Source organism: Histoplasma capsulatum (assembly GCF_000150115.1).
Source record: "Histoplasma capsulatum G186AR genomic scaffold supercont2.4, whole genome shotgun sequence".
Taxonomy (NCBI): Eukaryota; Fungi; Ascomycota; class Eurotiomycetes; order Onygenales; family Ajellomycetaceae; genus Histoplasma; species Histoplasma capsulatum.
Genome location: NW_025544804.1, coordinates 842,809 through 862,895, shown reverse-complemented (window position 1 = coordinate 862,895; position 20,087 = coordinate 842,809). Strand labels below are relative to the sequence as shown.

Below are 20,087 nucleotides of genomic sequence, written 5' to 3'. Positions count from 1 at the left end.
AGAAGTTGGAGTTTGAGGAGTTGGGGAGGAGATGTTGGCGGGAGATGGAGGAGTTGAGGGTGCAGTGGGAGAAGCTATTGGAGAAGGAGGAGGAGGCAATGGGGATAGTGGGTGGGTTGTAATATCTTTTGTCTTATTTTTAAGTGGATCCGTGTGATTTCGATTAATGCCATTGCTTCCTTTCCTTGGAAAGATTGGTCCTATTGGCAAGACACATTTGGGGGTGGTTTCCTCCCCCTGTGAGACTGGGTCCAGTCTTTCTGTTTTTCATTTTATTACCGGCGCTTGTGCTGGTTTTTTTTTTCTTTTTTTTTTTTTGACTCATATTTTGAACACTTGCTAGAATTGTTGTCATAGATTCGTTCACTCCAGACACAACACCTACACCACCACCCGGATAATACCCGCTTAGCGGGGGCTAATTATAATAATACACAGTTGTCGACTGTCAACGCGGTCCGTTGCCTCTCACATTTCCATGCTCTGTTGCCCCTACCTACCCGTCCTACGCTGTTTAACTATACTCTCGTATTCATTTTCCCAGTATGGAAACGTGGAGAAATTGGCGAGGCCCTGAACATTACACAGGCAGTCAAAGTGGAATAAGAGAAAATAAACTAGATTTAAAATTCGAGCCAGATCCTGTAGCGTATCAGCCAAACATGGGAAATAAAATAAATAACATGTATGTTTGGATATTATGTAAATATATTTGTGGAAAGGAAGGGGAAAATGACGATGAACCACAGAGCTTGCATGAATGAGGACAACGGCGAATGTAAAGAGGAAAAATAAAACAAGGCCCCGAACCCCAGGCGAAAACGCAAAACCAAGGCAGAAAATGGAGCGGAGCGGAGAAAAAAGAAGAAGAAAACGAAGAAGATGCAGGCATATATGATGAAGGCAGATGAGCATACAGGATCTCTCTCGAAGTAGATAAACCGACAGAATCCACGCGACGGAAAAGTTCGCTCGCAAAAGATTTTTTTCTTTTTTTTCCCCCACCCAATTGACATAAATGAGTGACGACGTATTGAGAAGACAACTAGGGAAGAGGAGAACAAATTAAGCAGAAAAAGGAATTTTTCAACCTCTTCAACACCCTTCCGATCTATAGACATGACCCACCCATTTTAAACCTTCTTTTTTTTCATTTAATTAGGATGCTCCGGTGAGCTTTCAAGTAGATCCGAACATCAACTGCACACACCCTCTGTCACCTTCTTTTGGCGTCTCATATGCAACATGCAACATACATCACACCGTACACCGTTGATAATGATCTTGCAAGGCACGACTCCGGTCCATAAATGAAAATGGATTCTCAAATGTGATTATAAGAAGATGTGTTCTTGTTTCTTGGTTGTTGAGGTGTTTGATCTTTCTAGCGGAAAGCAGAGAAGGTGCATATAGTCGTTCGAGAAGTGGGGTGGGGTTACATGATAATGGCGGGAACTTTTCCAAGTGTTGTTGTCAGTTACGGATATACACGTGAATGTAACACAAGAGGAATATGGCACAAAATACATACCGTCAACGTTCTGTTTGATGCTCTTGTGAGGGAGGATAGAACCTCCATTGACGTAGACCTCGTCTCCAATAGTCACATCATCCCCAAGGACGGTAACATTCTCCAGTCGTGCCCATCTACCCACAGCGCTATTCCATCCGACAATCGTCGACTTTACCCAAGCGTGATCCTTCACCTTGCTGTTCTCGAGCAGGACGCAGCGCTGAAGTCGTACTCCATCGCCAACAACGACATTCGGCCCAATCACGACATTAGGTCCAATACGACAGTTTTTCCCAATCGTGGCAGAAGGGTCGACCAATACATTTCCTCCATAAACGTATGGCTCTGAAAGTGGAGAGAGGACCTTCGACTCGCGCTTGGTGAGTGAAGAGAGGTATAGGCAGGTACCGGTAAGGAAATCCTTGGGCTGTCCAACGTCCATCCAAAATCCCTCCAGGTCAAAGGAATGAAGCTGGCCATCTTTACATATGGCCGGGAACGTTTCCTGTTCGATGGAGGTAGGACGGAGCTCAATACGGTTAAGGACGCTAGGGTTCAGGATGTAGATGCCGGCATTGATGCGGTTGCCCACAAACTCAACAGGTTTCTCCACAAAGCGGTCAATGCGGGATGGGTGATTTGGCTTATGTACAACGACACCATATTTGGACGGTTCCTCCACCTTTGTTACCACAATAGTTCCTTCGTCTCCGTGTTTCTTGTGGAAAGCAGCTAGTTCTGCAAAGGGATACTCGCAAATGACGTCTGAGTTGAGAACGAAGAACGGGCTGTCGTCCTTTCCAAGGATTTTCTCTGCAAGCTTGAGGGGCCCAGCAGTGCCTAGAGGCTCCGATTCAACTGAGAATTCGATCTTTACGTTATATATTTCCTCATACTAGATGTGTAGTTTTCCGCCACCGATCAGCATATTTTTTTCTTTGATTTGCAAGCAGTAGCACCACAAGCTAATACCAGAATATGTAAACACCTACCTTCTTAAGCGCTGAGACCATGACATCTGGTCGATAATTAACCGCGAGAACAATATCTGTTACACCGGCGGCGGCTAAGCTTTCAACTTGATGCAGGATCATGGGACGGTTGGCGAATTCCACAAGAGGTTTGGGGAGGGTAAGGGTCTAGTCAAAGGTATGAGAATCGGACACGCCCCTTATACCTTTTCGAAAGAGGGAGAGGAGGTTCGTATTTTGCGGTGAGAGATGCACATACCAGGGGGCGCAGACGAGTTCCAAACCCCCCAACGAGAATTAGGGCTGTAAAACACGAAAAGAAAAAGGTCAGTGAATGGGATCAATTGCATTGTTTGGAACATCGCAAACGGGACCGAATCTTACCCTTCATGATGGGGTTGGGATATCAAATGTGGGGACTAAGGGGGAGCAAAGAGATGGCGCCAGCGAAGACTGGCCTCGATTCTGAGGGTGCGAGTGACGTGGAGTATAAATGAGCGTGCGAAGGACTAGGTAAGGAGAAAAGAGGGTAAATAACAAAGAGAGCAATAGTATGAGAAACTATTTGAGTGTTGGGGAGGATGTTGAGAACAGAGGAAAGGGGATGAAGGAAAAGATGTGGGTTGCTAAGCCAAGGGCAACGATTCCACTTGGACAACACTAGCAGACACGGGCCAGCGGTGACTTCGGTGCAAAGTACTCCCAACGGCGATCACTAGCAAATTACGTGAGGAACACTTCCCATGGTACCTCTGTCATAAGTACCATCAACGCACGACGGGGCCAGACAACTGAATTAAATTTAAGACGCCGCCGGTTGCTGTCATCTGATGCTGCTGGCGATCCATCTCCCGCCCGTGACTGGCTCAGGGCTTGTAATTTGTCCACGTAGAGGCTATAATAAGACATTGATCCATGCATGGACGCTTTTCCCGGATATCATCGTCTGTTCAATCCAGATTCTATTCCCCTCGGCTCAACCGATCAGTCACGGGGAAAATTGTTCAATGTGGAGGACGAGGACAAAGAACGCTTGTCTATTAAAGATACAACTCAAGTAACCAAAAAGCTGTAGTGGAAATAATGGGTAGCATTGAAACTTGGATTCTGACGACTTGATCTCGACACCTTCCAAGAAAATTAAAAAAAAAAAAAAAAAAAAAAAAAATTTAAACAAAATATTAGCAAAAACATAATTGAATGTCCCTGAAACTTAGCGCTCTCCAATGGTCGTTCTCCATCTCATGACCAAAAACATCCCCTAAATTTGCACTGCGAAACATCGAGCCAACGACTAAAATACAAAAAGTCAGTCCGGAATATCCTTCCCCATGCCATCATATGATGATGATCCAGGGATCTTTGTCTTGCACGGCTTCCCACTGCAAACGGTGGAAATGGAGGGTTTAAACACGCCGAAAGTTAACCAACCACCTTTGGACCCCAAGCCGAGAACGTAAATTCTAGTTCTTTGCCAAAACGTGATCAATAAAATTCTTTCTCACTTATTGGGTATCTGGGGGGGAGACACCTTTTCGTCTCCTGGCACTCCGGGGTCGAACTGACGATTGCCCCGACCTTTTCCATAAATATGAGGACTGATGAAAATTTAAAATTCCGATCTTCTAACTCTGCGCACCTTCACTAGTTTGTGGGTGACAATCGGTCGGTCCCGTCAGCAAGGGCCTGGGAGAGTGAACAGACCCCCATCATCGTCAGGGCCAACGAGCGCACGATGCAGAAGGTCAACTTTCGTCATGTTACCCTTCAAAGTCTGGCCATAAACCTTACCCCGAAAGCTGTTTAGCGCCACAGACCGGAAAAGAACGATATCTCGTGGACGCAACCCTAGTATCGACCCATAGAGATCTTCCTTCGCGCCATCTCGCGGTTCACCCTTGAGCGGCAACCAACAAGTGATCTGAAATCCCGACCTCGTTTCATCACCCACCACAAACTCGACAACCTCGGTCTCATAACCCCAACGAGTTCGTACTCGTTTGCGAGGGTATATTGTGATTATCGCCACGATCAGGTTGATAGGGATCATCCGAGGGGAAATCGAATGGAGATAAGCAGCGTTAGGGATATCTTCTAGATTACTCAAATTTCCTGTTAAAGGTGGTGGCAGAGGATGCTGAGGGCTGTTATGATACTCCGTCAAGTGGTCCGCCCTACTGACTATACTGGTATCGTCCAATGTAGTCTCGAAGTTGGATTCTGCGTAAAATGATTCCATCCCGCTCGGTATACTAGAATCCCCTCCTCCTTCATGCAGGGCAAAGGAATGGTCGTAGAATTCCGACCCAGTTTCCACCTGAGTATCCATTGTTGCCTGTAAACCAGTGTGCGCCTCAATCGCACCACCCAGTGCAAAAAACTCCGTATCTCCATCATTCATATTATCATCATCATGAATCTTGTCAACTTTGTCATGCTCTCCTGGGAAGCCGTAATGCCCCTCGCGTTCCTCAACACGCCGCCAACGAACCGAGCCCGCCGTTGTAGCACGACATCCATCAACAAAACTAAGGCTGCAAAACCAGCATTCGTTCAGAAGCTCTGACTCATCCCACTTGAGAGCACTGGGGCGGGGTGCTCCCGTTAAGGTTAAAACCTTCACCGGCATGGATGGCGACTAACTTTCAGTGTTTGAGCAACAAACATCCCGGACATAGCATATAGCTGATAGCTGATTGCCGAGTTTCCACTTGGCACATATTTGCAACCAAGAACCTTACAAAATGTCGCGTTTATCAGTCAGAAAGCAAAAGAGCGGATCGGTACATTAAATATGCTTGGGCATCCCACGCAGCTAGTTAGACTCTTTATTCGCTCCATAGAGAATTTAATATCGTCGAATGAGCATCGAGTCCGCACCTAGTTGTTCTGGAAGGTTCATTAAATCACGTGATTTGTTGGGCTATACTAAGGTTGTATCTACGGAACATGTATGGAGTTTGTTGATTCCTAACTCACAGGAAGTTGATTGAAAGAAAAATGGCATTTCCTTAGGCGATTGCTAGACGCTGAGCAAAACGGAAACCAGTCTTCCGTTCTGCTGCTTCCAAATACCGGAACTTTATATGGTCCTGATGAATAGCTCTTCCTGTTGGCGGCGATCCTTGGCTACGGAGCGACTCTTAGACCAAAGTGGCAATATCATCGAACTTTAGTCAAATTCGCCGCCACTGTCGCGAACGAGAACGACTCATCTCCAACCCACAACGCCCTGGTCTTGTTTGGCTCCTCAACAATGGCTCTGGCGTCTTATTTATGCTGAATGGATTCACTCAACTGAGACCCTAACTCTTATTCAGCCAAATCAAGAGTTATTCCCATCGTTTGGCTGACTCCGCCTTCTGCAAGATGGCTTTTCCCTCTCCGCTCTGCCTGCCTGTAAGGAATACACCCATCTCTTCCCCTCATTTGGAAAAAAATACATTGCTTACTGGTAGCAAACAATATGCAGAATGCGGCAGCTGTGACAACGGATCTCTGGCCCTCGGTGGCTAATGCTTTGGCAACTCCATGGAAGCGTTTCAGTCTGCCATCATCGGAGATTTCCCCGGGCAAAGAATGTAATGAAGTGCTCCGGAGACGCCGGGATGAATCTCCAACAGTAAGTCTTCGCTAGGCTAAAAATTACCACAGGAGGTGTAACTAATTATCCCAGATTCAATCTCACCTGGTCCTCCCTGACTGCTTGAAGTCAGTCCCAATGACAGCTCTGCGAAACGGCTCCAAAACGAACACCCTGTTTGGCCAGCACACCTTGTCGCCGATATTTTATTCTCGTACGTTAAAACCTACTGCCTTGATCCCCTTCTACTTGACTAACAATCCGGTTTTAGCAACTCGGACAACTATCTGGACCAGCAGATTTTCTTCGGCCCCGAACATTGTCAAATCGAGCTCGCCTCGTCAGTTCTCTACCATTTCTCTCCTTCAACTCGACCGCTCGCGGAGTATCCCGAAAGTGAAAGGCATTCCGCAAATTCAACAACACCGATTCCTTTACGGAGGTCCGTTTCAGAATGTATTGGCCCACACTGAAAGAACTGCAAACAGCAAACCACATAGCGTGAGCGCGCAAAATGCGTTTTACAGCGCCCTGCTGCGCGCGAACATGCCTGCAATTATCATTGAACGATATCGGAGTGGGAAATATGCTGGTGATGGTTTCAGTGAGGCTACGTACCTTAAGGCTCTTGAGCGGGTCGGCGGCTTGGATGCTTCAGTTGGTCTCAGACCTGTACAAAATCAATTTCAATCTCAAAATCAGAATCTCAACAATGACCAACTACAAGCAGTTGGACAGGCGGTCGCTGCCCATATGAATGGAGCTCAAATCGGATTATCTACGAAAAAGGACGGTACTGGAGCAAAGGAATCTCCTCTCTACGTTGTGGTGGAGGAATCTTTGTCGAGCTCGATTTACCGCTGGGTTAAGTTCATCTTTATTTTCCTGCTTTTCACTTACGTCTCCTTCGTCGTGATCAACATCATCGCGGACACTACCGGCATCCTGAAAAATGTCCGAGGTTCCCAGCCCAACGAAGCCCAACCGCAACACCAGCAAGTTCGATTCAGTGATGTCCATGGCTGCGACGAAGCTAAGGAGGAGCTTCAAGAACTGGTCGAATTTCTGACCAACCCTGAACGCTTCAACAATCTTGGTGGTAAACTCCCCAAAGGTGTTCTCCTCGTTGGGCCCCCTGGTACTGGGAAAACTTTACTTGCTCGAGCTGTTGCCGGAGAGGCTGGTGTACCTTTCTTTTATATGTCTGGGTCTGAATTCGATGAGGTATATGTTGGTGTGGGAGCCAAGCGTGTTCGGGAACTGTTCAATCAAGCCCGAACCAAGGCGCCTGCGATCATATTCATTGACGAATTGGATGCAATCGGAGCAAAGAGAAATGAGCGAGATGCCGCCTACGTAAAGCAAACTCTGAATCAACTTCTGACCGAACTCGATGGGTTCTCCCAGTCTACTGGCGTCATTATCATTGCGGCAACCAACTATCCAAAACTACTCGACAAAGCGCTAACACGGCCTGGCCGGTTCGACCGTAGGGTGGTGGTTGGCCTTCCTGACGTCCGTGGCCGCGTCGATATCTTAAAGCACCATATGAAAAACGTCCAAATAAGCACAGATGTCGATACTACCGTTATTGCTCGTGGAACGCCTGGTTTTTCTGGTGCCGATTTGGAAAACCTTGTCAACCAAGCTGCCATTCATGCCAGCAAGAACAAGCAAACCAAGGTTGGCCCGAAAGACTTTGATTGGGCCAAGGACAAAATAATGATGGGGGCTGAGGCGCGCAGCAGGGTTATGCGGGAGAAAGACAAGCTGCTCACCGCATATCATGAAGCAGGACATGCTCTTGTCGCCTACTTCTCTCCTGCTGCAACCCCATTATATAAAATTACTATTGTCCCGAGAGGCATGTCATTGGGTACCACGCATTTCCTCCCGGAAATGGACATTGTTTCGCGGAATTATACCGAGTTCTTGGCGGATATCGACGTGTCTATGGGCGGTAAGGCCGCTGAGGAGCTTGTTTTTGGACCTGAAAACGTCACGAGCGGTATATCATCGGTATGTTTGCTCTTGTTTAGTCTTTGCACCTTTGATTGCTGTTTCGTCCTTTAGCTAACTTCCTGTTCTTGTGCGAATAGGACCTTCAACGTGCAACCAACACCGCCTTCTCGATGGTAACACAATATGGATACTCGAAAAAACTAGGCTCTATCGACCTTATTTCAAACTATAAATCATTGTCTTCAGAGACTAAGCAAGAAATCGAGGCTGAAGTCAGACGCCTAGTCGAGGAATCAAGTCGACGCGCAACGGCAATTCTCACAGAACACCGAAAGGAACTAGAGCTATTAACCAAAGCGTTGATGGAATATGAAACACTGACGAAGGACGAGATGGAAAAAGTATTGAGGGGAGAAAAATTGGATAAGCTTGAATCGATACCCAAGGCACCAATTATACTACCTGATGCGCTGATGGCGGCTGGATTGAAGCCTCCGGCGGGAGAATCTGCTGCGCCAAAATGAGCGTGATTATCATTTGGTACCTTCCTATTTTATACCTCCTTGTTCCTTGACTTATATTATTCAACTGGTTCTCTTGTTTCTGTCTCTCTTACTTTTTTATTCAATCATAGCTTCTGTAACTTATTTTCAATGCCTTTCTCCCGGCCCTTTGGAAGCATATATACATGCATACCATCAACACTCATCTCCTTAGACTGCATGTCGCAGATATACCACTATCTGTTCGGCTATTTTGGCACTTGATATCCTCCAAGTGACTTTGCTATTTCCCTTGTTGTTCTTGTCATATTTTCTTTTGTCGGGGAGCATAAATGTATCACTGCAAAAACAATTGATCTACCCGTTTTAAGCTTTGCACTTTGTTTCACTTTTTCTTGTTCGGCAAACTTCTTCCTATTGTTTATCTGGAAAATTGGAAAGCCAAGAGGAAGCACTGTTGAAAATATGCAAGGAGTACATGTACTGTACAGTACTTCTTATAGCTATCCACATCCTCGTCCTCCTCGCGAGAAGACTGGAAACATTAACTATTGATATAACACGAAATTTTCGAATTGATGATATGCATATTCTGCACATCTCCACTCAAAAATTATCCCAATCATACTTGTCACAAAAGAAAGTGGCTTTTTAAGGTTTAAAAAGACCCATCATCTCTTGCTGATCGTGCATGCGAGTAGAGGGATCAGGCGGCGTTTCTCGGCTTTCATTTTCCGCTTTTCATTGTTGTGACAGTTTTCTTGCCTTTTTTTTTTTTTTTTTTTATTGGCTTCTCATTTAGAAATACAAAGGTGGGATGGGGCGCGGAACCTACTGGTGCACAGAGGTAGGAAAGGATTCATTCAATCCAGTAAGGGAGACAAAACGACGGCTCCAGACCAGATCTCCTGTTCATGTAATCCATGGAACTTTGTTTCATCTCCTATTTTTGACACTTGCATTGCAGGCGTATGCAAGTGAACAAAGTGAGGAATGATGCATGCATACATTTCTCCATGCGTGACTCTCAAGTCAAGCAAGGTCGGGAGGAAAAACTAAAAGATCAAGAGTGAGAAGGATTGATAGGATACCTGTCCCCTAGGAGCGAGTTAAAAATTCTTGTCACTTGATATGATTGATCCTGTTGAGACGGGAGATGATGGGAAGAGTTAACCTGGGCTATATATATATAGTTTTTTCGCCCTCCTTCCTTTCTCACAGAAATTCTATAACGAACCAACTCTCCATCCCTCCGAGCGCTTTGTGAGGTTTTCCCGTTCGTCCAATTTAGATCAGGACTCTTCGAAATCCAACTACCACTGGATGGCCGGATGAGAGGGGGTGTGCGAGGGAAAACACCCATTTTACTCCCAGCACTCAATGGAATCAAATGTAACCTGTCATATACCAAAAACCGCCATATGGCCCGGCCCGTCTTTCCCCGTTCCCTTCCCATCACCAACCCCCACCAACGACCCCGCAGTTCCAATCTCAAAGTTGAAGCGCGGCCCTGATGGATCACCGTGCGTGCTTGCGTGCTTGAGTGCATACACACATGCATGCATGCATGTAAGTGTGCCCATCTGCAAGCCCCTGATCTCATTCTCATTGACGGAATATGCAGCTACTGCTCGCGAGCCGCATACAAGGGTTTCTTCCCATACATTCGGATGCACATACATTTTTGCATGGAATAGATATGTAAGGACCACAAGACCCCGTTCACATATGTGGCCTGGCCGCTCGGGAGGGCGTTTTAAGACGGAAATTGATAGAAGCGAGGGCCATGGTTATCAGCTCTCGGAAGCTTTCTTGTCTCTCCCCTGGAAGAACTGGAGGGGGAGGAAGGGATGTCCGACGCTTAGAATGCAGTGCATATGTGCCTGCGCATGCCTAAGGCTGGAATACTTTTCATCAACCATGTCATTGGTTGACGTCATTTGGGGGAGAAAGGAAAGAAAGCAAAAAGTTGTATCTGGTGAAGAGAGGGAACGTGTATCTTGCCCAGTTTGAGGGCTAGGTTTTTCGGGGATAACGGCCGGGAACTTTATTATGTGCGTAGCGAAGAGGAGAAAAAAATGTTTTATGAAAAGCGTGGGGTATCAAATGAAAATACAAAGAAATTTTTTTTTAAAAAAAAAAAAAAAAAAAAAAATCCGAAAGAGAAAAAGAAAACATAGAAAAAATGGAAAATTGTTTATCGAAAAGAAAATATGATGAACCCGCCGGAACTGTTATTCATACACTATTCGCTCAAAACCGAACACATTCTCCGGAATCCTTATGTGTTCTGTTTTTCCTTTGCGCTCTCTTCCTCTTTTCGTTCTCTTGATACCAGAGCCGAGAAGATTATGGCGAGTGGGAGAGGACGAGAGGCGGAATGGGACGTATGGCATCGATGCCCCTGGTCATTAATAATCATGATACCCTTTTGAGCTCATTTCTTTTTCTTACGCAGCTCCTTGTTCTTTTTTTCCTTCCCAATTTGTCCCCCCTTTTTCTCTATCTTAGGAAAAGGCTACAAAGGAGACGGCGACAGATAGTAATGTTCATAAATGAACTATATTTCTTGAGGGCAGGGGAGATGGTAGAAAGTCTACCAAGAATGCTGTGGTTTGAGAAAGGGGAGCATGTTCGCTCTCATTCGCAAAGATAAGAGGGGTGGGGGGGATGAAAAGCGCAAGTCGAACTGAAGTAACTGTGTTCTGACCATCCGATATATAAGAGAGTAACAGTAAATTATAAAAGTATAGAAAAAGATTATCAAATGGTATCTAAAAGGTCAAATATCCAAAATTGAGAGAGGGTATTAGCTTGAAGAATCCAATATAAAAAGAAAAAAAATTATAATTACTGGCCACTTTTGCTTTGTAACCGTTCAACCCATTGAGAAACCACGAAAATAAAAATTTTGCAAACAAAAAACGATTAAAAATAAAATATAAAAAAAAGGGAGAGAACGAAAAGAAAAGGGAAAAAGAAAAGGTCAAACAAACAGCCACGAAACATGCCGCCCTAAAAATAAACCAAGACGATGGGCAAAACGAAGGACCGCGTGATTGGACGGAAAAAGATCGACAGCTTGTTTCCATCAGCCTTGATTTTCTTTTCCCTGTCGGTTCTTCGTCACCAATGTCGTGCGTAGTTGCATCATCATCATTTTAACCACAGCTAGGCGAGTCTGATCTTGAAGGGTTGGAGGCACACCTCACGAGTTCAAGTTGAAAAAACAGGGTTCAGGGCCACGAGCTGGTTTACTCCTCCTCGTTAATTACTTTCGTCTTTTCGTATCGATGCCATGTAGGGGGAGATGAAATAAAAATTGCGAACTATGCAAGAGTCGATAATGGTATCTCTTCGAAAACCTCCTCGGCCATGTCTCGCAATGAGATTATCGTGTCAAGGCTCGTTCTTTTATGTGGAAGTGGAGGAGTCTGGACCAGACGACCGCGAACCTTGGGATCTAATTTTCCGCATTTCCATACACATATCTGGAAACGAGAACGTTAGTCAATACTCGAGGTGCATAGCCAAGAGATATATTTCTCTTTTCACAACATATCGCTGCTGTATACATAGCATATTGCTCCCTTATCTTCATCGCACCCAAAGTGAATGCTGATAATAGGGAACGAGGGGTGTTTCTGAGGGAAAGGTCAGGGAAAGGTCCGGGAAAGGAGGGACGAAGGAATTTACGTACTGCATTCTTTTGCTAATTTTTCCCTAAATCCGTGAATGCTTCAATCAGTAAAAACTCCAGTACCCAGGGGCTTGGTTTGTACTTTGGTATCTTGTGCTTCAGATAAATAGAAAGGGGCTTCAAACGTACCTCTCGACCACATTTGGCTTGCACCTTATCTGCGTCCTTAGATACTCGGGGCACCATGATTTGATTAAATACAAATTGTGGCCACAGGTATGCTCCACTTCCTTATGATCGCACATATTGACTGCGTAAATCCGCAATGAAAACAGGGTAGCGTGCTTAGGCGTATGAGTTGTAAACTAGGGTATTGGCTGGCTTGCCTGGGGACAAATTTTGATATGTCGTAGTAGCGGTCCTGATCAATGGCTTTTAAATGATTCCCCTCAATACAGAAAATGGAGGTGGATTGATGGCCCAGGCGCAAAGGAAGAGCTTTAAACATGCAATGTTGAACTGGTTATTACCTCTCAAGAGAGCTGAGGGTAAACCCCTCGTTCGGGCAATACCACAGGGCTTATCCATATCGTAGGTTCTAGGTTTTGTATACCAGGAAAGAAAAAACTGTTCGCTGTTGTGGAACCTAATAATGATATGTAGGGGGGGGGAAATATTGTTAATAGAATCAAGCCCAGTCGTGGAAGGATTCCAGCACCAAAACCGAAGTTATTAAGTTCCGAATGGAGTTACGAGGTAAAATGAATCTGGTAACACTTTCGTAGTTGAGCGAACAAACGAGAAGATGAAATAAGAGTGCGGAGCTTCACCTAGGGTTTACCAGTCACGACTGAGATCGGCTCGCCCCCTCCCCAAGGCTTGTTTCGCCGCCCCAAATGACCTTCGCAGGAAAAGCTGTCCGTCGTGGCGCTTTGCGTTTGCGTTTGCTTTGCAGTATTTTGAGTTTCAAATAGCATGATCTTGCAACATGATTCATGCAGGGCTGAAGGTTGAAGGTTCAGCCTTTTTCTTCTCGGCAGGTCCCACTTGCACCTGGTGGTTTTTCCCTCCCCCTGAGGTCAAATATTCCCCCTTGACACTGAGGATGAGCATCACACCAAATTCCAGTGCTGTTTATCACCAACAAGAAGGGGTATATCCTCAACGTTGATTGATTAGTCCCGGACAGAAAAAACCTGTTCCCTAAATGCTTGTAAGCCTGCTTATTGTGCAGATATTCCCTACTTGTGCATCGACGTTACCAACCGACTTTCCCAATTGTGGTTGTGTGGTCGACACATTCCACTGAGGCGCAGACAAACATCTAGGCGACGTCAGAAACGAATCGTAATCAAGGAGCGACCAGACAGGGATGCACTTCAGGAGGGACAAGAATGCTGTCCGAGCATTAACAAGCAGAAGGACGAACAGATATCCCCCAAACTGACTCGGCTTATGCGATGTAGACAACATCCAGCATAGCCTTATCAGAAAACACCCCGTGGCTGTCTAACACGCTGACACAACGACACAACGACACAACGACACAGGATGGCCTCTTTCCCAATTTCGGAGTGTGGAGCGGCAAAACCGGCGCAACGCGAGCCAATCTATTACGAACATATGCATCAAAATCAAAATTAGAACAACTGACTATTAACCATCTACTCGAAATGTATATTTGCAAAGGGAAATTCTTAAAAATGAAAAAATTGGGTATCCAAAGGAGAATCCTGCCTGCTAAGGTTATGAGAAAAAGGAGGAAGGTAATCGACATTGGCCAAAACTCCACCAATGAAGAGACCATCGTTCATTGTTCAACAATCAAATCTACTAGACCGCATTGTCTAGCCAACCTCGAGACATTTCGACAGCTTTTGACCATTGTTTATACATCCTCGCGCTTTCTGACTCAGCTATTTCGGGTTTGAAGATCGTCGTCCTTCTCGACTTGTTCGTTCCTCGTAAAGTCTCTAGGTCTTTGAAGATGCCAATCGCGTATCCCGCCGCAATAACCGCACCAAGTGCGGTAATCTCGTGCATCTCTGGCCGTGAAATGGGCAGTTGGATAATATCCGATTGGGATTGCATACATATGTCACTAGCTGACAAGCCACCGTCGACTGCCAGCTCCTTCAGTTTCTCGCCGCTGTCTTTCTCCATAGCATCTAGAATTGCTTTGGTCTGGAAACACACAGCTTCCAGGGTTGCCCGGGCTATGTGGCCTCGTTGAGTATGTTGTGAGAGGCCGAAAATTGTGCCTTTTGCATCATCGATCCAGTAAGGGGCAAGCAATCCGCTGAAGGCAGTAACGAATACGCATCCACCCGAATCGGGCACCGTGGCGGCTTCGTCATTGATTTTTCTCGCATCCCTGAAGAAGCCTAAGTTGTTCATTAGAAAACTGACCCCACTTCCAGCAACAGCAATGCTTCCTTCCAAAGCATATACAGGTGATTCGCCTAATTGATATCCAACTGTTGCAAGTAGACCATGCTTAGAAATTACCGGCGACTTGCCCACATTATAGAGGAGGAAGCAGCCAGTCCCGTAAGTGTTCTTAGCTTGGCCAGGAGAGAAAGCACAGTGGCCAATCAATGCAGCAGATTGGTCTCCAAGGCAGCTCGTGATTTTGATACCTCTCAGGGGACCATTCGCCATTGACCCAAATGCCGATTCGTGAGCAGACACAACAATTTTGGGGAGTTTTATTTTCGACTGGTCAATCTCAAAGAAGTTAAGCAATGCCTCATCATATTTAAGAGAATGGAGGTTTATGAACATAGTTCTAGAGGCGTTGGTCACATCTGTGACAAACACGTTACTCTTCTTCCCGCCGTTTAGATTGTAGACGAGCCAAGTATCAACAGTTCCGAATGCTAACCGGCCGTCGTCGTATGCCTTTTTCACATCAGGGATATTGCGAAGGAGCCAAACCAGCTTGGTAGAGGAGGAATAGGTGGAGAGTGGAAGCCCACAAATCTCCTGCAGTTTGTCTGCTCCCTCTTTTGACTTCAGTTCTCTAACCAGTGAGGTGGTCCGCGTGTCTGGCCATGCAATCGCATTATGCAGAGGTTTTCCGGTCTCCCAATCCCATACGATTGTGGTTTCGCGTTGGCTGGCCAGGCCAATAGTCTGGAGGTCCCTGACCGAGAAGCCTAGAGAAGTGAACGCTCTAGTTGCCTGATCAATGCATTTCTCTACCGAGGAGACTATCTCTCCAGGGTCCTGTTCATGCCACCTGCAAAATTAAAAAATAGATTTCCTCTTGTCAGCCTGGTACCCTCTAGGCGTTGAAAAGGGGGAGGACCGCCCACCCAGAATGCTGGCAGATGCGACTTAGCTCCACTTGATGAGAAGCGACTGGATTCCCTTCAGTATCAAAGATAATGAACCTCGATGAAGTGGTACCTTGGTCGATTGCGCCTATATATCGACCTGACCCTTGTTGAGGTGGTTGATCAGCTGGTTTCGATGCCTTCTGGGGGCTGCTTCCAGAATCGAGGTTCGTGGATAGGACGTGCTTGAGGACGTAATCGCGTATCATGCCTTGTGAATTTTGACCAGAATACCGGGCAACCCGGAGATGATCTTGGACAGGATGGGTTTGATCCCTATCAAGAAGGCCCACTGGTGTTCAAGAATTTTAGGACCGGAATAAAGACGAATCAGGGTTTACAAAGGGGTAAAATGATGGGTTGCTGAAAGATGAGGAATGGAATATCGGGAAGAAAATGGGTGAATTCAAGAGACCATGAGGAGCGGAGATCGATGAAGAAATGGAATCGAGGGGAGCGGAAGGACAGTGAGGCTGTGGTGTTGGTGACGATGATGATGATGGAGATGAGGTATGGCGATGTTGCTCAGGCAAGCAACTTTGGTGGACTGGTACTTGCAAGGCGTGGGGCAACGACCAAGTGATAACCTTTGGTCCAACCAACTTTTGGGCAAGGGACTTGAAGAGAGAGAAGGACAACTCTGATAACATTTGTTATTGTTAATCAATTGAAACGCGTTCTGCACAAGGTAAAAGCCAGCGACGCGGTTGACATATAATTCCTCCCGTGGTGAATGAAACAGTGCATACCCTGACACCGTCTCAACAAGGCCACTCGCTCAGACTTTTACACAGGCCAAGTTCCTGTCACTCGCATATCTAAGCGGGCCAGGGGTAAGTTCCCTCTCTTGCCAGGTCATGGCGCTCGCCCAACATCGATAAGTTCTGTCGTCCCATCCCCTCGTCGCCAGCCTCGAGGGGGAAATGGAAACATGCGTAATATCCTAACACCGCTTTTAATTGGATAGGAACACTCCTCCGACGGCATTGTTGCTCATCGTTATAGTACATACAGTACATGGCGGCGCGCATGTCAGGGTACTTCCGCCCATGGTTCCGATCATGTAATTACGTGCATGAAGAAATCCTGCAGACCGCGTTCCCTGGGTCGACGACCGAGTGAACACCGCTAGGACGACTGGCGTCGGGTTAATTGGGCGCCCCACACTGCGATCATCAACCAACCAAGCGCTGTTTGATCGCGTAAAGCGCGGGACAAAAGGAATCCTCTTTCTTTTCGCCGGGCTTGACAACCTGATATTGAGTTCTATTGGCTAGTCTTAGATGCCTAAGAGGACGGAGGCATGTAGCCCCCCGAACGGTTCCGCTTGGAACGTAAAGCTCGGCTGTAATCGAGTCGCTGGTATTGAGATTTCCATTTATATTTCTAGTGCGTGCAATTCCAAACCTCTGTCTGGATGTATATGCAACCTGGATTTGCATTGTACTGGACATGAATATATAGTAACCTCTTCTTTCGCCATTTTCACTATGGCCAAAATTCGGGATTTTATGCAGTCGTGATACAGCTCCTATGACGATCATTCCGTGCCATATTCCTCGGATGATCGGCCAATTCGAAATAAGAAACAGTGAGCAGCCCCGATATAAGGTATTGATTCAGGCGCACTCTGGACGGCCTTTGGCAAACCCTTCCTAGTACTGTTAGATTATGAAAATAATCAGTTGGAGAGAAGATTTAGTTATCGATAACTAGTTGAGATTGACCTTTGAGGATTGGACATGATATTTAAATTATTAATTAGATATCGGGCGGTTGGGGTATATACCTCCCCAAAAAAACTTTTGAATAAAAATAATCAAATCAAAAAAAAAAAAAAAAAAAAAAAAAGGCATTTTCTCCCTCCGATATCGTTATTCATTGATTCTCCCGGCGTACTCCTGGCTGCGCCCTCCATTCTGCGTTGAGAGTATACCTTACTTAGTTGAAAAAGAAAACCCCAACACTATCCATCATCAATTACCTGTTACCTACCCCGTTCTCGCTAGTTTGCGCACTGGTCGTATCGATTTCTTCCGATCCTAGGGGCTTCAGGTCTAGCTAGTATGACGCAGCTCAATCAATGGCATAGGCATCAGCCTTGTCGACTTTCTGAAACTGCCGCTCCTTGTGACATGCCATGCACACGAAGAAGAAGAGCAAGATTAAGTGAAAGTAGTAGTAGCCTGTCATGCGCAGCCCGCCATAAAATATAAGATAACTAGTCAGCTTGTATAAAGCAGCACCCCAAGGAGTCAAAAAGCAAAAACAAGAAGTCTATAAAGATGTGAGTATCAAAGGGAATGCAGAGGGGGAAATTTTTGTATTTTTCAGTTTGTGCTTGTCCCCTTGGCCCTGTTATCCTGTTATATTTCCTATTGCTGCTCATTTGTTGCTCTATATCGAACTGCAAGAGGCGCAAGTTATCATGATGCCACCTACTCTTGCAATTCCACCCATGCTCTCCAGTGACAGAGCAGTTATGAGATCAAATCCAATGGGGTTGCCTGGGTGCATCCTCACGCTTTTTTCCCCCTCCTCGCCAACACAGCCATCACATAGGCGAGGGGCCAGATAAAGCTAGGCCTTTGGATCCCCAAAGTGGCTGGAGTAGCTGGGACATTTTTTCCAAAAGAACAAATTGTAGACACACATAGCGTCACCGTGGATGAATAGATAACCATGTATGGAGTACTTCCAACGAAGAATAGCAGGAATAAGGTAACCATTGTTGGCCAGTATATATACAAATGAAATATGCAGTGTCTTGCTTCGTGGTTGGAGAGATATATTTTCCTTTTTCTGCTTTTCTTTTTAATTTACAAAAGGTATTAAGGAAATGGCTGGAATGGCTTCGGAGTGCCATAGAGAGGGTGGAAATTTTGGGTACTTAAACCTATGACACAAACAGATACTTGGGCGACTTGTGAATTTTATTGCTCTTCACTGGATTCGGTTGCCTTGACGGCCTCCTTCTCCTTCGCCAGGCGCTCCAATTCCTTCCACTTCTTAGTCAGTTCGTTTCGGGATTCGTAGTGTGTGGAAAGATTCTCACGACCGACCAGACTCATAACGATGCTGGCACCGACAATGAAGGTTAGGACGAAGCGATACATGTGGTACCAGGATGGAGTCCAGCCCTTAACCGCAGAACGCGCGTCATTATAGTACAGGAAGGTGAAAGCAAAAAACTGAGAGATGAGGGCATATTCAATGGGCATGAACAGGGTAGGCCAAGCAACAGCAGGTGCGATGACACCAGTCGCATATCGTCGGTAGCCAGCCTTTCCCCCGTATCCCGCCCATTCCAAACCCCAGTGGATGGCGCCAAGGAAAGAGAGGATCTATAAAAGAATTAGAACACACAAAACTATGTAAGGAAAACCCAAGATGAAAAACCAAGATATCTTAAGATGCACTTACCACTGCACCATATCCAACCTGAACAGGCTCAATAAGGCTCATCATCATCTCTGCAGTCTGTCCGGATATGTAGTGACCGCTACCGGTGGTAATGGCATTATTCATTTCCCAGGACAAGTAAACAGTTTGGAGCGAAGTCGCAACGTAAGGAATAACACCGGCTAGCCCGAGATACAAGGCTTCTTTGGGGACATCCTTTAGGGAGAAAGTGTCACGGATAATTTTCTATGGAAATTTGTAGGAAATTTTGCCTAATGTCAGTATTTCATTCAATGGGAATCCCGAATTTCGGACTCCACCCGATTTTGAGGGGGCTGAAGTGCAACACCCACCATATCACCCTTGACACCAGCCATCATATCGACATCCTCCTCTTCCTCAGCTTTTGGCGGTGGTACAGCGTCGCTGGTCTTGACAGCAGCCGTCGACGCATATCGGATAAGAGCGGTCGTAGTGGGTTTTCTGGGTGCAAGAGCAAGGGATGTTGCATGGATAACGGCCGGTTGGCGGACAGACGAAGTCAATTGGGCCTTGAAAATGGTGCCGGACAAAGCCAAGCGTGTAGTAGAGACATTTGAGCTAGATGCCGCTCTTAGGATAGAGCGAGTAGCTGCTGTTCGGAAAAACATGGCGGGCAAGTAAGGATGTACCTTAGGGACGGGGTCAGTTGGAGGGAGTCGGAAACGTATGGCCACCTATCGAAGAGGGCGGGTTGGCTGCAGCCTACCTCCAATTGCACTTGAAAACGGAGTCAAGGCCCCTACGAGCGGAGTGGAGAGAGGTTGGTCGCCGAGAATGGCTTTGAGAGGAGAGGGATGAGTTGCCGTGATGTGGTGATAAATTTGGTGTTGGGCGAGGTTGTTCAATCGTGATTTGGTGTACTGAACTCCTCGGTTAGCGCGGCGCCGTTAAAGTCACATGACATAAACTATCCTTTGGTTTCGAATTGATATCATCAATTATCTGCGTTTTACACAGTATACTGCGCATGAATGGTGGATATGTCATGAAGCAGTCGTAGAAGAATACCAATAGTCCATTCTCTTCGTCAGATGAGAACATCTATGCCCGGTTCGGAGCTTGGAATGAGAACGAGGGAAGGTGCAAACTAAAAGCCACTCTCAGCAACGATTCTTGTAGTATTGTATTCCATA

The 20,087-nt window shown here is 46.1% G+C and overlaps 6 protein-coding genes across 6 annotated transcripts in view; 2 read left to right on the top strand and 4 right to left on the bottom strand.

The window, feature by feature from the left end:
* The window catches only part of HCBG_03399 (3-ketosteroid reductase), a gene marked incomplete at both ends in the record, with an annotated part of 2,043 nt that extends 1,437 nt beyond the window's left edge, over nt 1–606 (top strand). Inside the window, 2 exons of the mRNA XM_045430448.1 lie at nt 194–223; nt 439–606. Of these exons, the coding sequence (XP_045288591.1) occupies nt 194–223; nt 439–606 (198 nt within the window). The remainder of the gene's footprint in view (nt 1–193; nt 224–438) is intronic.
* Nucleotides 607–1,334: 728 nt separating this feature from the next.
* HCBG_03398 (mannose-1-phosphate guanylyltransferase) lies at nt 1,335–2,875 on the bottom strand (the record flags this gene model as incomplete). Its single annotated transcript, XM_045430447.1, has 5 exons — nt 1,335–1,384; nt 1,532–2,408; nt 2,506–2,652; nt 2,744–2,787; nt 2,869–2,875. 5 exons carry the CDS (start codon nt 2,873–2,875, stop codon nt 1,335–1,337), a joined length of 1,125 nt encoding a protein of 374 aa, XP_045288590.1.
* Nucleotides 2,876–4,159: 1,284 nt separating this feature from the next.
* HCBG_03397 (uncharacterized protein) lies at nt 4,160–5,386 on the bottom strand (the record flags this gene model as incomplete). The annotated part of the gene is made up of 3 exons (XM_045430446.1): nt 4,160–5,122; nt 5,150–5,220; nt 5,365–5,386. 3 exons carry the CDS (start codon nt 5,384–5,386, stop codon nt 4,160–4,162), a joined length of 1,056 nt encoding a protein of 351 aa, XP_045288589.1.
* A 564-nt stretch (nt 5,387–5,950) lies between these two features.
* HCBG_03396 (intermembrane space AAA protease IAP-1) lies at nt 5,951–9,140 on the top strand (the record flags this gene model as incomplete). Its single annotated transcript, XM_045430445.1, has 3 exons — nt 5,951–6,106; nt 6,161–8,086; nt 8,167–9,140. The coding sequence occupies 3 exons, from the start codon at nt 5,951–5,953 to the stop codon at nt 8,551–8,553; spliced, it is 2,469 nt and encodes an 822-aa protein (XP_045288588.1).
* Nucleotides 9,141–13,807: 4,667 nt separating this feature from the next.
* On the bottom strand, nt 13,808–15,719 carry HCBG_03395 (glycerol kinase; the record flags this gene model as incomplete). Its single annotated transcript, XM_045430444.1, has 2 exons — nt 13,808–15,413; nt 15,490–15,719. The coding sequence occupies 2 exons, from the start codon at nt 15,717–15,719 to the stop codon at nt 14,006–14,008; spliced, it is 1,638 nt and encodes a 545-aa protein (XP_045288587.1).
* Nucleotides 15,720–18,205: 2,486 nt separating this feature from the next.
* On the bottom strand, nt 18,206–19,784 carry HCBG_03394 (uncharacterized protein; the record flags this gene model as incomplete). The annotated part of the gene is made up of 4 exons (XM_045430443.1): nt 18,206–18,854; nt 18,934–19,158; nt 19,266–19,583; nt 19,661–19,784. The coding sequence occupies 3 exons, from the start codon at nt 19,560–19,562 to the stop codon at nt 18,444–18,446; spliced, it is 933 nt and encodes a 310-aa protein (XP_045288586.1).
* Nucleotides 19,785–20,087: the final 303 nt, after the last annotated feature.